The 14,139-nt window shown below is 40.0% G+C and overlaps 1 protein-coding gene across 3 annotated transcripts in view; it reads right to left on the reverse strand.

Annotated features, from left to right (window-relative positions):
* ap3d1 (adaptor related protein complex 3 subunit delta 1) overlaps positions 1-14,139 on the reverse strand; it is a 35,028-nt gene that overhangs the window by 13,366 nt on the left and 7,523 nt on the right. For 2 of the 3 annotated variants that reach the window (XM_065247022.1, XM_065247002.1), the window contains exons 2-24: positions 13,596-13,691; positions 13,407-13,487; positions 13,243-13,323; positions 13,049-13,156; positions 12,772-12,901; positions 12,549-12,688; positions 10,329-10,402; positions 10,181-10,230; positions 10,036-10,085; positions 9,339-9,387; positions 8,204-8,349; positions 7,712-7,860; positions 7,067-7,297; positions 5,682-5,913; positions 5,169-5,314; positions 3,541-3,682; positions 3,353-3,424; positions 3,153-3,225; positions 2,840-3,036; positions 2,672-2,745; positions 2,275-2,298; positions 295-457; positions 56-193 (exon numbers count right to left, since the gene is read on the reverse strand). In XM_065247022.1, coding sequence (XP_065103094.1) covers positions 56-193; positions 295-457; positions 2,275-2,298; positions 2,672-2,745; positions 2,840-3,036; positions 3,153-3,225; positions 3,353-3,424; positions 3,541-3,682; positions 5,169-5,314; positions 5,682-5,913; positions 7,067-7,297; positions 7,712-7,860; positions 8,204-8,349; positions 9,339-9,387; positions 10,036-10,085; positions 10,181-10,230; positions 10,329-10,402; positions 12,549-12,688; positions 12,772-12,901; positions 13,049-13,156; positions 13,243-13,323; positions 13,407-13,487; positions 13,596-13,691 — 2,646 coding nt within the window. The remainder of the gene's footprint in view (positions 1-55; positions 194-294; positions 458-2,274; positions 2,299-2,671; positions 2,746-2,839; positions 3,037-3,152; positions 3,226-3,352; positions 3,425-3,540; positions 3,683-5,168; positions 5,315-5,681; positions 5,914-7,066; positions 7,298-7,711; positions 7,861-8,203; positions 8,350-9,338; positions 9,388-10,035; positions 10,086-10,180; positions 10,231-10,328; positions 10,403-12,548; positions 12,689-12,771; positions 12,902-13,048; positions 13,157-13,242; positions 13,324-13,406; positions 13,488-13,595; positions 13,692-14,139) is intronic. The other variant, XM_065247011.1, reaches the window with a different exon arrangement.

Raw genomic sequence — 14,139 nt, forward strand, 5'->3', positions numbered from 1 at the left:
GCAACACAGTACTACCAAACGCAACAAAAAACAAAGCCTTAAATCAAGATCACACCTCTACAGATGTTGATGTGGGCAGGGCTGCCACTTCTTTGATTTCCTCTGATTGGATTGCCTCTTCTTGCTGAGATTCCATGAGCTCCTCCTCCACTTCTTTGTGTTTCTTCTTTTTCTTCTTTTCCTCTTTGCTCCTCTAATAGAAAAACATCAGCATCAATGCTACAGAATTTTTTTTTAGATTCATTCCCTTTCTCCTGTAGAATCCTAAAGACTTTCTTTTGACAAACATCTCACCTTCCTGTCCTTCTCCTTATCCTTCTTCTTCTCTTTCTTCTCCTTACCGCTCTTCTTCTTGGCCTCTTGTGTAACCTCTTCACGGTCTCTGTCCTCTGTGGGGCTCTGAAGCACCTCAGGACGGTGGGTCCTGACCGGAAGCTTGTCGCTGTCTGCAAGGGGCCTGGTAAGACAATTAAAGTGATCGATTGGACAGATGGATAGGGAGAGAGAGTGAACCAGCGGATGTTCGCATGGGAGCTGGGAAAGGCGTCTACTTATAGAACGGGTCAAAACTGAGGTGTGTTCGCAACAAGTCTGATCCTACTAGATGATACAAAATTAGGCATACGAGTCATATTTTTACAGGCTTGATGCGAAGAGACCTGATAGCAGAAAACGGGCCAACTTTACAGACAAGCTCTTATACAGTAAAAGCTGAATCAGAGGCAACAAAAAATCGTAATCTGCGTACTTTGTAGGGGTGCACGATTCAGAAAATTTCACGATTCGATTCGATTCCGATTTTTAGGCTCAAGATTCGATTCAAAATCGATTTTCGATTCAAAACCGATTCGCAATTTAAAAAAACGATTCACAGTGTGTAAATGTAGTAGTTTACTTTTTCCTATGTGACTGATTGTAGTAGATATACAATTTTAAAGAAAAGAAACACAACAAATTAAATGTAATTTGATATTACTTTATGTCTTTATGCAAAAAAAAAACAACTGTTATGAAGCAATTAGATGACCCCTTTTATCAAACTCTATTAAATACAATAGTATATTAATGATAGACAGTGCAGGTCTATAGATTATAAATGTGACTGGTGTTATAATGGTTATTATTTCTATTAGATAGAGCAGAAGCAGGAAAAGTCCCTCTCTTTCTATTTCTCTCTCTTGCCGATTAAAAAAAAGCTAAATCCACTCATTATTTCAGATTCAAAAGTCTACTTGCTGTCCCAGTGACAGGGGACTTTACATTACAGCTTTGCATTTTGTAAATCTTGAGTCAGCTTGAGCTTTGCTCGGTCAGTGCAATAGATTTTAGAAAAGATATAGTTTATTAATAATAATAGAAAAGAGCCAGTTTTTAATCGCCATAGAAACCGTCGGCACGCTGAAACTGCACGCGAGCTTTAGCGCGGTAGCGCTCACGGCCATTCTCCGTTCGACTCGGGTTTTACACACAATATTAATCAGACTTGGGACCCAAAGTAATTGAACTATGATTGACCAGGACCCGACTGACCATTTCAAATACAAACCCGGAACCATACGGTCCGCGAGTGCTCCGTGAACTCCTCTAATGTTAAAACTCTGCTCAAGTTCAGAAACATGAAGGATACAATGTGACACGAGCTTGTTCGCGTCGCAGTCGCATAATTCATTGAGAAACAGAGAGCACGTGAACGCACACCGAACTCATCATGTCGCACACAAAATGTCATTATTAAAGAGTGTCATCATCACAGAAAAACAAAAAAGACAAAATTTGATACCAGATATACTTAGGCACTTGTTAATATAACTGGGCAGCGCGCCCAAGTAAAGTCATTGTGTGGGAAACACTGTGACAAGAGTTTGCAGGCAGCAGAGTGAATACGACGCAGCAACGGCATCTATGGGAATACTGAGATAAACTCATTTCAGGACAATAGTAACACGGCATTACAAAAAAATATGTATGAATCGATTTTTGGAATTCTATGAATCGATTCTGAATCGGCAAAGCTTGAATCGCGATTCAAATGTGAATCGATTTATTTGCACACCCCTAGTACTTTGAGTATTTGGAAAGAGCAAACAGCACCAAGTGAAAGCAATGCAAGACAATACTTCTAAAGCCAAGACTAAAGTGGCAGGTAAGCTCATCTATAATGCCTTATGTATACGTAGGAACATCTTCTCTGATGACGCGCTGCAATTGCAAGGTGAAGAGAGGCATCGGGAGTTGGAAAGCTGGTTCGGTCGTGTGACCAGGTTAAGTACTCACCTTGAGCCAGCACCAGATAGCAAACTTTCAGGAGAATGGAGATGCGTGGGTGCATGAGAGAAAGAGAGATGGAAACAGACAGAAGAAGGCAGGGTGCGTGTGAGTAAGAATAAGATACAGGAGAACTTCAAGAACGTTCCTCATAGTTTGGAAGCCAGAGATTGTGCATCCCAAAAGATTTTAAATTTCCTGAAGAGAATGTGAATGGTGTTTGCCTCCGCTATGCTAAACTCTTAGGGCTCTTGGGTGTTGCTATGTGGTTTCTAGGGCGTTGCTTACTGGTAAAAGAACTTAAACTCCTTGTGAACTTGAATGCATTTACATAAATAATCAAGATAAACAGTAAATGGACACATGGCAGACAGCAGATGTATAAAGTAAGATGTTGTATACGTACTTGTCTAAATCGATGTCCAGAGCCTTGTGAGGGTCATTGGGATCTTTGTCATCATCGTCACTAGGTAAGGCATTCTGGGAAAATAGATGTACAATGTGTGTGATTTTTGTTGCATGATAACGTAAAACTGTCTGATGTCTATAACTGGAAACGGTAAGTGTAGCACACCTCTGGCATTTCCTCTGTGACTATATCCACGTGGTGAGCAGGTGTGATGTCTTCTTCACTCTCTGGGCCTGAATCTCCCTTTCTCCCCTTTCCTCGCTTCTCTCTCTTTTTCTTCTTCTCTTTCTTCTTCTTATCTGCTTTCTGCTTCTGCCGGCGTTCCTCCTCCAGCTTCACATACTGGTCTGACATGGGCATCCCTGGGTAGATGGAGCCAGTGAAGAAACAAGACGAAAGGACGTCTTTAATCAAGCAAATGTGACTGTGCACATATGGTGGTTACATGTTGGCCTTTATTTACTTAAGTTCATCTCACCTGGCACTTTGAGAGGCACGCTAAGGTCGATCTGCACTACTGGAATGTGCTCTACACCGGGTGCATCGAACCCCTGCAAATGAGGATACATGGGCACGCTTCAAACAACCGAATGCATTTAATACAAACACTTTGCATTCAGGCCTTCAAGTCAGTTCTACATATGGTCTACATGATTACAGAAATCTATGACATTGTACCTTCTGAGATGATGGTGAGGCTTTGATGTAGAACGGGTTGTTGGCCTGTTCCTGCTTCCGGGCTTCCCTCCTCTATTTTTGAAAAGATAGCATAGTAGCATATTAGATGGTGTAGGCAAAGCATTGTGGGTAAAACAAGATTTGAAAGTCTTAAGTGAGTCGTGTGTAGGTGTGCTAGTCCTACACACCCTGGCCAACTCCTTTTCATCCACTTCAGTGTGTTTTGATCTGGAATGTTTGGGCTCCTCTTTAGCAAACACAGCTTTGGGCTTCTCATCCTCAGACTCGCTCTCTGATGGAGGCTCATTGATCCAGGCATCCAGGTCCAGACTGAAGTAAAAACCAAAGTTGTTATGACATCTAGTAAAAATCTTTACTAAACCTATTACAGACATTAAAGATAGGGATGCACCGGTTGACCGGACAGAGATCGGAACCGGCCAGTTTTTGCGTGATCGGCAACCGGCAATTTTTTGTATTTTTTCGGCCGATTTTTCCGGAAATGCACCCACATGCACAGACTACATTTTTATCATTCGCAAACATGTCTTTTGTGTAAAAGCATTTCGAAACCTGTGCACAGGACATTAAGATTGCAAGCTGCAATGTCTGTAAAGGACAAAGTTAATCGCGGAGAAACAACAGTACATTCGCAGGGCTCTCAAGTTTCACGCATTCACTGTGAGATACACCCATTTCAGTCAGTTTACACACTCACACCTTGTATTTCTAAGAGACTGATAACTTTTCCTGCTATATACAATTAATGGACAAGGCGCAGGGAAGTTATCTGTCGAGTTTAGCTGTCTCGAGTTTTTCTCGTTAGAAGTTAGAAGAGCAAGATCCAATAAATGCTGTAAATAATGCAGGTTTCTTGAATATAGCCAAATACGGGTTAAATTATGCTTGATTTATTTAAAAACTTTCCAACTGCTTTGCAATCAGAAGCTTTAGCTTACCTGAAACTAACGTAGAGGCTTCCAGAAATTAATGAAAGTACCAGAGATGTATTTCATTATTATTGCCATGTAGTACTAAACATGTAACCTTATCTCTCTCTTAAACACAGCTTAAAATACACGATGATGGCAAGTGCTGCAATCCTACTGTGTATAATACAGATTTCACTTTAATTATGATACATTTGTATTTTTAATTTGTAGAGCAATTTATTTAATTTTGATAAATTTGTCTATCTTTTATCAAACTTTCCAATTGTTATAATTTATATTTGTGCTGGTCAGTTATGAATAATAGGTAACATTGAACTGCTAGCAAAAACTTGAGAATTTGGTGGGGCAGAGGTGCCTCTCCCCTAACAGATGTTATCTCACTCCAAACTTTTAAATAAAACCTGAGAGCCCTGCATTCGCCACAACAAACTTGGTCAGACATTTAAGTTCATCACCTGATAGAACACAATAAGTATCAAAAGTCTGTTGATAATGCAAAACAGGCAAGACCTTCGACCCTCACTCAACCATCCATGTCATGGTCTCATTTAACCACTTATGTTTGTATTGAACATAGCCTACTGTACAGTTACTGCTGTTAATTTTAGATGGTTACAGTTATTGTTTTCAATAGCCAAACCAAGTTTAGCCTGTTAAATACCAAATAAACATATTGTTTATGTATACTTTCATTCTTTCTTGTTTGTTGCTTGATAAGAAAAAAAAAAACGGAAATCGGATCGGAATCGGCCAATTTGCTTGTTAAGAAAATCGGTATAAAAACGGCCATGAAAAATCAAGATCGTGCATCCATAATTAAAGATGTTGAAATAATATTGATATAAATGGAAAAACATATTTACCCTTCTGGTACAGGCACTTTCTTCTGGGCCTTGGGGGCCACAGGGTTGAGTTCTCCAGCGAAGAGAGCCGTCACTTCCTCTGCCACCTCAACGTTCTTCTGCTGAAGTTTCTGAATGTACTTCACCAGCTGCAGTATGCAGGACGCCTGCAGGGGAACATCACAGTTAGTGCTGCTTTGCTTCCACATGATACTGTTATTTCATTATGACTAAAGCTGTGTCCCTATTGTTGTCAGCAACCTTGAATCCTTCCTTGAAGTATGTTATGAAGCTAACAAAACACATGTTTTTAATCAACTCGAGTACTAACAGAATATATTTATAGTCATCTTGGATTAACGTCCATACATATCCCAAGGGATTCCAGGATTGTCTTATATGATGCTGTCTTTAATTTTGACAACAAATCTAAAACATCTACCGGCTTTGAATCAGACGTGTGCCTCTGATGCCAAAATATGTTGCCTAGACGGGCAGCTGACTATGATTTTAAACAACCGGTTCGCGTCTTACCCTTTCCTGCACTTCCAGGTTAGCGCTCTGGACAAACAGTGGCAGTCTTTCAATGAGCAGCTGGCTTGTCTCCTGTGTGACCTGACTGTCAGTCTCTCCTTCATGTTTCTGCAGCACGGTGGCAAACAGCTTTGCAGCGTTTTGAACGTACACCGCCTGGATGTGACCAGGCAAGGTGGCCACTTTGGGCCTCAGCATGGCCTCCAGTGTCTGTAAAGGATCCTCCAAATGTCTGGGAGAATATGAGGGCAAGTGTCACTAAGGTTCACAATTGTGGCATCTATGTAATAAGCCACATGGGATTCATACTAGGGGTGCACCGAAATTTCGGTCGCCGAAAATTTCGGCTGAAAATGGCATTATCGGTTTCGGGCCGAAATAAAAAATCCAGCCGAAAATGTAAACCGAAAATGAATGTCAACCGCGCCCCTCCCATCTGTGCGCTAGCGCTTGGGTTTCACTCACGGTGATCAGTCGTCTCCCACCCCTCCCCTTCGTGCTCAAGCAGGTTTCACTCACGGTCGAGCTGTTTGCACGCGTCTGCAAAGATTAAGCATGTCTTGATGTGTAAACTTTAGAGAGAGTCACGCTAATGTGTCTCATACTGTAATCCATTAACATACATTTGGCGAATAAAGCAATGAAACACAACGTAACGTTTTTATGTGGAGCGACTGTTGCGCTGTTTGGGATTCACCCTCGGTCTCTGTATGTGCATGCGTTTAGGTGCCCTCGGTAGTGCACATAAGAGAGAAAAATGCGTTTAAAAAAAACAAGCAAACATAAAATCTCGCTGTTATTGACAGGGCACATATAAACAAAATTCTCTCCACAGTATTCTTTTTCTAATAAAAACATTTGTTTATGTCTTAAGTGTATGTATAGATTACAGTCAGATTAACCTACTTAAATCTGTGTCATTAATGTTAATCAAACAACCCATGACAAAGATACAAATAGCTCTAAAAAATAATTATATATTTAATTGATTGTGTTATGATTCATTTAATTTGATTTCTGTACCTAATGCTAATTTCAGACCTTATTAATGTACAACTTTGTTCTCTTTTATAAATGTTAGCAATTTCTTTATTGTTTATTAGATTTTTCCCACCTACTTTTTGCTGATCCGAAAAATAATCTGATCTGTGCCTCAAAAACTGTAATGTGATCCGAACTGTGAGTTTTTTTTATTCGTCACACACCCCTAGTAAAGTTAGTACACAGTGATGGCCATAAATGCAATTGTACTAATAATTGGCATAATAATTTATTTCGGTGTTTCGGTTTTTCGGCCTTGGCTTCCTTTTTTCGGTTTCGGCCAAGAATTTTCATTTCGGTGCATCACTAATTCATACCTACAACCCTTATATATCATAACTTACTCTGAGAACTCTCCACAAATCCATGCGGCAGCGTACAGCACCTCACAAATGCCATTTCTCTGCGTGTTGCCGGTCAGCAGGTGTGCGTTGTCCAGCAGAGTGGCCATTTGAGCCACGGCAAAGCCTCGGATGGCTTTGACACGGATGGCGACGTCCAGCATCTGCGAGGCGATCAGGTGTCCGTGCCTGGTGCCCTCCAGACGAGTCAACTCCACCAGAATACTGATGTACCTGAAGGGCAAACACACAGTTGTTAATTGGACTGATCTATAATGACTTGGGTGTTTTGGGTGTCAATGCTTTGGGGCACACTACTTTATAGATATTGACAGAGAAAAGCCAATGGAAAGATTAGAATCAAAGACAAATGAGTGAGTAAATTTGGAAAGATGCTCCTAATCTCATAATTAGATCATGACACCTAAGCCTGCATTTCACAGACAAGGTCATAAATGTAAACAGGAACCTGAAAGTCAGAACTAGAAAGTTCAAAAATAACACCCGTATTGTTATCATCCCAGAACGCTACACCACATAACCCCAGCTGCGACAAAGCAGCTCATCATTGCTACAGTCATACAACAACAATCAAGTGGCAAAGCTGTATACATCTAGATGTCTCCTTCAAGGTTTCTTTGGTCTTACCACTCAAAGTTAGTGATGTACTGGTAGTTGCTCTGGCTGCAGATGTCGATGATCTTGGTAAGCAGTTCGTCTCGGTAAGTGGTGCCTTCTGCTTTGTCCACGTGAAGCATGAGTTTCTTCACAATCTCCATCAAGTTCTTCTTCGATACCTAGTGGTGCACATTTACAAAGTCATCACATTTAAGATCAAAACAACAAGATTTTGAATATTAAGCTGGTCGTACACCGATCAAGAACCCTCACATTGTGTCACAAGTAGGACAACGCAATGTCAAGTATGGATTTAGATCAAGTACAAAATTCTATCAACACCGATCTGGATCAAATATGGATTTGGGTCAAATATGGATCTGGATCAAGTATCAATTTGGGTCAAGTATTAATGGAAAAATTGGCTGCCTCTGGAGATGTAGCTGGGCGAATTTTAGGACACGCTGGTGTGTTACCACCTGTAGAGAGACATTAAATGTGCAGATGCTGAATTTTACGCACCATGCCGTAGAGAAGATCCAGAGCTCTCAGACGTATGGACTCATCTTTATCATCCAGACATTGCAGGATAAGGTCCTTGTGTGACTGCACAGATTTTGGGTGCGTCTTCAGGATCTTGGACATGGCCAACAGACCCAAGTACTTCACTGCAACACACCACAGTGCCTAAGTGACTCTTGCAATTAAAGGAAGTTTCAAAGAGAATGCTCGCTAACTTGCGAGTAATGTTGTAGTTTTACTGCTATTCCACCAGTTAATGTTTTCATTGATTCTTTATATTAAAGAAAAAATTTGTAATCAACGACTGCAACTTCAAACAGCTATATGGAAAAATAAACTTCTAATGTAATATGAACTCAGGTTCTACAATTTTGACTTAATGAATAGCTAATATCATCTAAATACAATAATTGAAACATGAACAATAGAGCACAATGTGTCTACAGCAAATAAAGACATAGAGAACAAAAACACAAGAAAATGGGAAAACACAAAAACACAAGACAACACCCACACACACCAATAAAAACATACACACTCACAAAAACATACCCCCAAAAAAGGACTGCAGTTTTGCTTTACTCCTCCTAAATTCTTTAAAGTTTTGTTATTCATTAACGATAAGTCTTAAATTCAATACAGTACAATTCATCTTTTAGATAGTCATGATATTAAAAATAGATCAAACATATTTGGAGTTGCTGTCTGGCTTTATGATGCCAAAACAAACTGTACGAACTGAACTGTCTATTTAAAGAACGTTTGGTTTTTCAAGGATTGACAGAATGCCAAAACTGGATCTAAACATAAAATGGCCCTGGCAGGGAACTCTGTGTTTTTGAGAAAGAAAACATGACAGTCCAGGATTTACAGAGCTACTCTACTGATGGACACTGATAACTCGAAATCGTGCAAGGTAATTCAGTTTACTTAATGCATAGGTCTAAATTAAATTCTTAGTGTTTTATGGTGTCTGGAAATTTCTCTTGTCAATTCAATTTTGTTGAACTGAGGTTGCTTCGAGTTATCCAGGATGGAGGTCTACACAAGCTCCATCTACTGGGTTGGCAAGGGGGCTCAGAAACACACAGACAATGAGAGAATGACACACTGCAGGCATTGACAGAAGGCTCACAGTTCTGGTCCGAGTCTTCAATAAGGATTCGCAGTTTCTGGACACAGAGCTGTGGATGGGAGAAAGAAATGAGAGATCGAGAGAGGGAGACATAGGTACAAGGCATTATTACCATATTTAAAACCTTTCCACGCCAGCTTACATTGTCAATACTCAAGTGGGCAGCCTTGATTCAAGTGTCCGGTTACAAGCCAACATCTGCATATATCCATAATAATGGATGCAAAGTTTGCAAGCGTCTTCATACAAAATCTGTCTTGATTATTAATAACAGCTTGTTCCAAATCAGACGGGCGTGGAAAGGGCAACATATTTGCTGATAATGTAGGGCTGTGCAAAAAAAAAAAAAAAATACGATTCTCATGCGCGTTTCATTACAAAAGCAATTTCGGTGATTAGTAGTAAATCATCATCACCTGCTTTCAGATGGAGCAGTATTTACTACAGAAAACCGTATTTCACAGAGAAGCTAGGCAAAAATCACGTTCATAATCTAGGAAAATCTACTCCATAATCTATGCGATTTTGCCTAGCTTCTATGTGAACTTTTGCTCTGTGTAGTAAATGCCGCTCCGTCGGAAAGCAGGTGATGGCGATTTACTACTAATCACAGAACCGTCTTTACTGATGAAACACGCATGAGAATATCGCAGGCGATTTTTTTGCACAGCCCTATGATAATGTGACAATGGCCTACCTGTATGCTAGCGCTGTGATTGGGCATCCCAGAGGACAAAGAGATCAGTACTAAGTTGCAAAAAATGAGAAACAGATATCAATAGTGTTGTTGAGAAATGCACGCTTAACTGCAATACCGGGTCAGGGCACCAAGTAATACTGACCTGCTATAACCGTGTTGACACACTCATAAAGAAGCGACATGGCCGAGGTACTGAGACGGGGATAGAAAGCCAAACATTACTTTTTAACACTAATAGCTTTGTCCAGTTGCAGTTTTTTGGTAGGTTTGTTCATTATTTCCGTTCTTACCTGTGAATGAGGTTGGTTAGGGGCTCAATTAGTTTCTTTCCCAAACGAGGCTCCAAAGGAGTAAGAGCACCAAACTGAAACATAAGGACCAGGTGAACATGTGAGAACATAACAGGATCTTGCTCTTAAAGCCCGATTTATAGTTGTGCGTAGCCTGACATGCACCTAGCAAAAATGTTAACAGCGTGTCAGATCTACGCGGACTGCAAGTGCTGTGATTGGTCCACCAGAATTTGAGGAGTGATTTAACTCAAACTGCATCAAAAGTCTTTGTTTATTTACTTCCATGATTGCTGATCTTCTCAAATTATACACAACAAGTCGCTGTTTCTTCTTTGTTTGTGGGTTAACTTGCTAAGCTGCTTCTTCTTTTTGGCGCTGCTACTGTGGCTACACGCGTGTTTACTGCCTACCAGCGGTCTGTGCGTGTGTTTGCACGTCGACGGGGACGAAGATGCAAAAGAATAAATGAAAACCGACGCGGAACCTACGCCGCAGGACCTACGCACAACTATAATGAGCCCTTTAGAGTCTAAGACAAGATGGGAAAAATATTTATAGGAAAAAAAACTTGGAAGAGCAACTTAATAGGGGTGCACGATTCAGAAAATTTCACGATTCGATTCGATTCCGATTTTTAGGCTCAAGATTCGATTCAAAATCGATTTTCGATTCAAAAACAATTCGCGATTTAAAAAACAATTCACAGTGTGTAAATGTAGTTTACTTTTTCCTATGTGACTGATTGTAGTAGATATACAATTTTAAAGAAAAGAAACACAACAAATTAAATGTAGTTTGATATTACTTTATGTCTTTATGCAAAAAATAAAACAATTGTTATGAAGCAATTAGATGACCCCTTTTATCAAACTCTATTAAATACAATAATATAGTATATAAACGATAGACAGTGCAGGTCTATAGATTATAAATGTGACTGGTGTTATAATGGTTATTATTTCTATTAGATAGAGCAGAAGCAGGAAAAGTGCCTCTCTTTCTATTTCTCTCTTGCCGATTAAAGGGACACAAGGCAGCATTTTTATGTTAATAAATCATCTTCGTAAGTCGGTATATGGTTAAATGACTCATTACATGACGAATGAAGACTCTCTCGCCCGCCCCTACCGTCTGTAGGAAGAATACCCCACTTGCAAGTTCGCTGTATCCGACCCGGTGTCCTTCAGTCTTGTAAAGTCTTAGATGTAGAAAGCATTTACTCCCAGACACTAGGGGGAGCTAGTAGAGAAATAATACTCAGACTGGCCTTGTGTGCCTTTAAAAAAAGCTAAATCCACTCATTATTTGAGATTCAAAAGTCTACTTGCTGTCCCAGTGACAGGGGACTTTACATTACAGCTTTGCATTTTGTAAATCTTGAGTCAGCTTGAGCTTTGCTCGGTCAGTGCAATAGATTTTAGAAAAGATATGGTTTATTAATAATAATAGAAAAGAGCCAGTTTTTATCGCCATAGAAACCGTCGGCACGCTAAAACTGCACACGAGCTTTAGCGCGGTAGCGCTCACGGCCATTCTCCGTTCGACTCGGGTTTTACACACAATATTAATCAGACTTGGGACCCAAAGTAATTTAACTATGATTGACCAGGACCCGACTGACCATTTCAAATACAAACCCGGAACCATACGGGCCGCGGGTGCTCCGTGAACTCCTCTAATGTTAAAACTCTGCTCAAGTTCAGAAACATGAAGGATACAATGTGACACGAGCTTGTTTGCGTCGCAGTCGCATAATTCATTGAAAAACAGAGAGCACGTGAACGCACACCGAACTCATCATGTCGCACACAAAATGTCATTATTAAAGAGTGTCATCATCACAGAAAAACAAAAAAGACAAAATTTGATACCAGATATACTTAGGCACTTGTTAATATAACTGGGCAGCGCGCCCAAGTAAAGTCATTGTGTGGGAAACACTGTGACAAGAGTTTGCAGGCAGCAGAGTGAATACGACACAGCAACGCCATCTATGGGAATACTGAGATAAACTCATTTCAGGACAATAGTAACACGGCATTACAAAAAAATATGTATGAATCGATTTTTGGAATTCTATGAATCGATTCTGAATCGGCAAAGCTTGAATCGCGATTCAAATGTGAATCGATTTTTTTGCACACCCCTACAACTTAAGACTTTTTTATATTCCCTAAAATTTTACAAAATCATGACACGTATAATGTTTTTATTTACCAGCTTAATGATCTTAATGAGCACCCAGTTGTTGGTGGACGAGGTCATAAGCTTGAAGAACAGGGGTGCCAGGGAAAGGTAGTTCTTAGGGTTCCTTCTTGCCAGTTCACAGATGACATTTACAGCAGCTGACTGGACGCCTGTGTCATGAACATTTAAAGACTGAGCTCAAGAGCAAGGCCTTTATATTAAAAAGCATTTCATGAGAGTTTGGCGTGCCTACCAGGATCCGGATCCTCCAACTTCTCCTTCAATCGCGGAAAGGCGGGCCGGAGGGACTCTGGATACTTGAGGAATACTTTATACATAATTAGCACCGCCTTCTTTCGAATGTACGGCTTAGTGTGAGACATCTGAGAAGGAGGGAGGGCAAATGATAATGAATGAGAGCTGTGCTATGTGCGGAGTGTCAATATTTGCCAATAGTAAACAATCTGAATTGATATCAGCTTAAAGCTTTGTTTACAATTCTTCAATGCACCTCTATACAAACGATTTACCAATGTCATGATGTCATTAGCCAGGTCACGGGCAAGGTCAGGGGTCACGAAGCAGGAAAGTCCAGTCAGCGCCACACCAGTGTCATATTGGTTGGGGCTGCTGAGATCCTGTTAAGAGTACAAAGTATATCGATCAGTACGACCAAAAATAAAAATACTGTGCTCTCCATGTAAACAGGAAGGAGCAAACTCACCTTGCGAATCTGATTGGTTGTCAGCATTATGACATCGGTGCCCTCATGAAAGCATTGTGAAGCTGCAAGGTAGCCGATTCTCTATAAACGAGAGAAAGAACATTGTGGTGTGAACCTCTAAACTTAATATTAGCTCTGAATATATTTTTTTTGTAGTTTCTTACCTTGAATGTGAATTTGGAGGAGCTCATCACCTCCACAATGTTGAACGCAGCCCAGCTAACATCATAGCCAAGCATCTGCAACTGTATAAGGAGGGAGACACATAAAAAAGAATTGAGTTGAAAGTATTTATAATATTATAAAGCTGATCATAAAATAAAAAATAACTTAAGTGGAGCAAGATATCTTACATAGGTGAGTTTGCAGACAGCATTGGCTTTAACAGCAATGTTATCTTGTTTAAGTTCTTGTTTGATCTCATCGATGCAGGTAGAGATGTATTTGGCCTGTAAAAAAAGATACATATATTGTTAGAAAGAGTGAGCTAATAATAAAGCTATCCTCCAGAACAGCCTGAGGGATCATTGAACTTCTGGTTCTTAGCTGTATATATGTCAAACCCTTTTTGACCTCCAATACAAAAAGGTAAATGTAAAAAGTGTCAGTGGAGGTTTTCCAAAGCAATGTAAAAAGGTTTCACAGATCTAAATGTAAACTCTGTGGTTTTAGATGCAAAATGTGAAACAATTGAGCATATGTGCTTGGGCATTTAGGTGGGTCCGGAGTAGGGATGGGCATTCGATTAAATTTTTTTAGTCGATCGTCGGGAGAATTAACGATCGACTATCGATTAATCATTAATATTTTTATCATAAAAAATAATTATTTAACTTTTATAATTCAAAAATGTTGAATACAAAAATACAGCGCGTTTTCCTCCATGAGACCTTTATT

The sequence above is a fragment of the Paramisgurnus dabryanus genome, chromosome 24 (genome assembly GCF_030506205.2).
Source record: "Paramisgurnus dabryanus chromosome 24, PD_genome_1.1, whole genome shotgun sequence".
NCBI lineage: Eukaryota > Metazoa > Chordata > Actinopteri > Cypriniformes > Cobitidae > Paramisgurnus > Paramisgurnus dabryanus.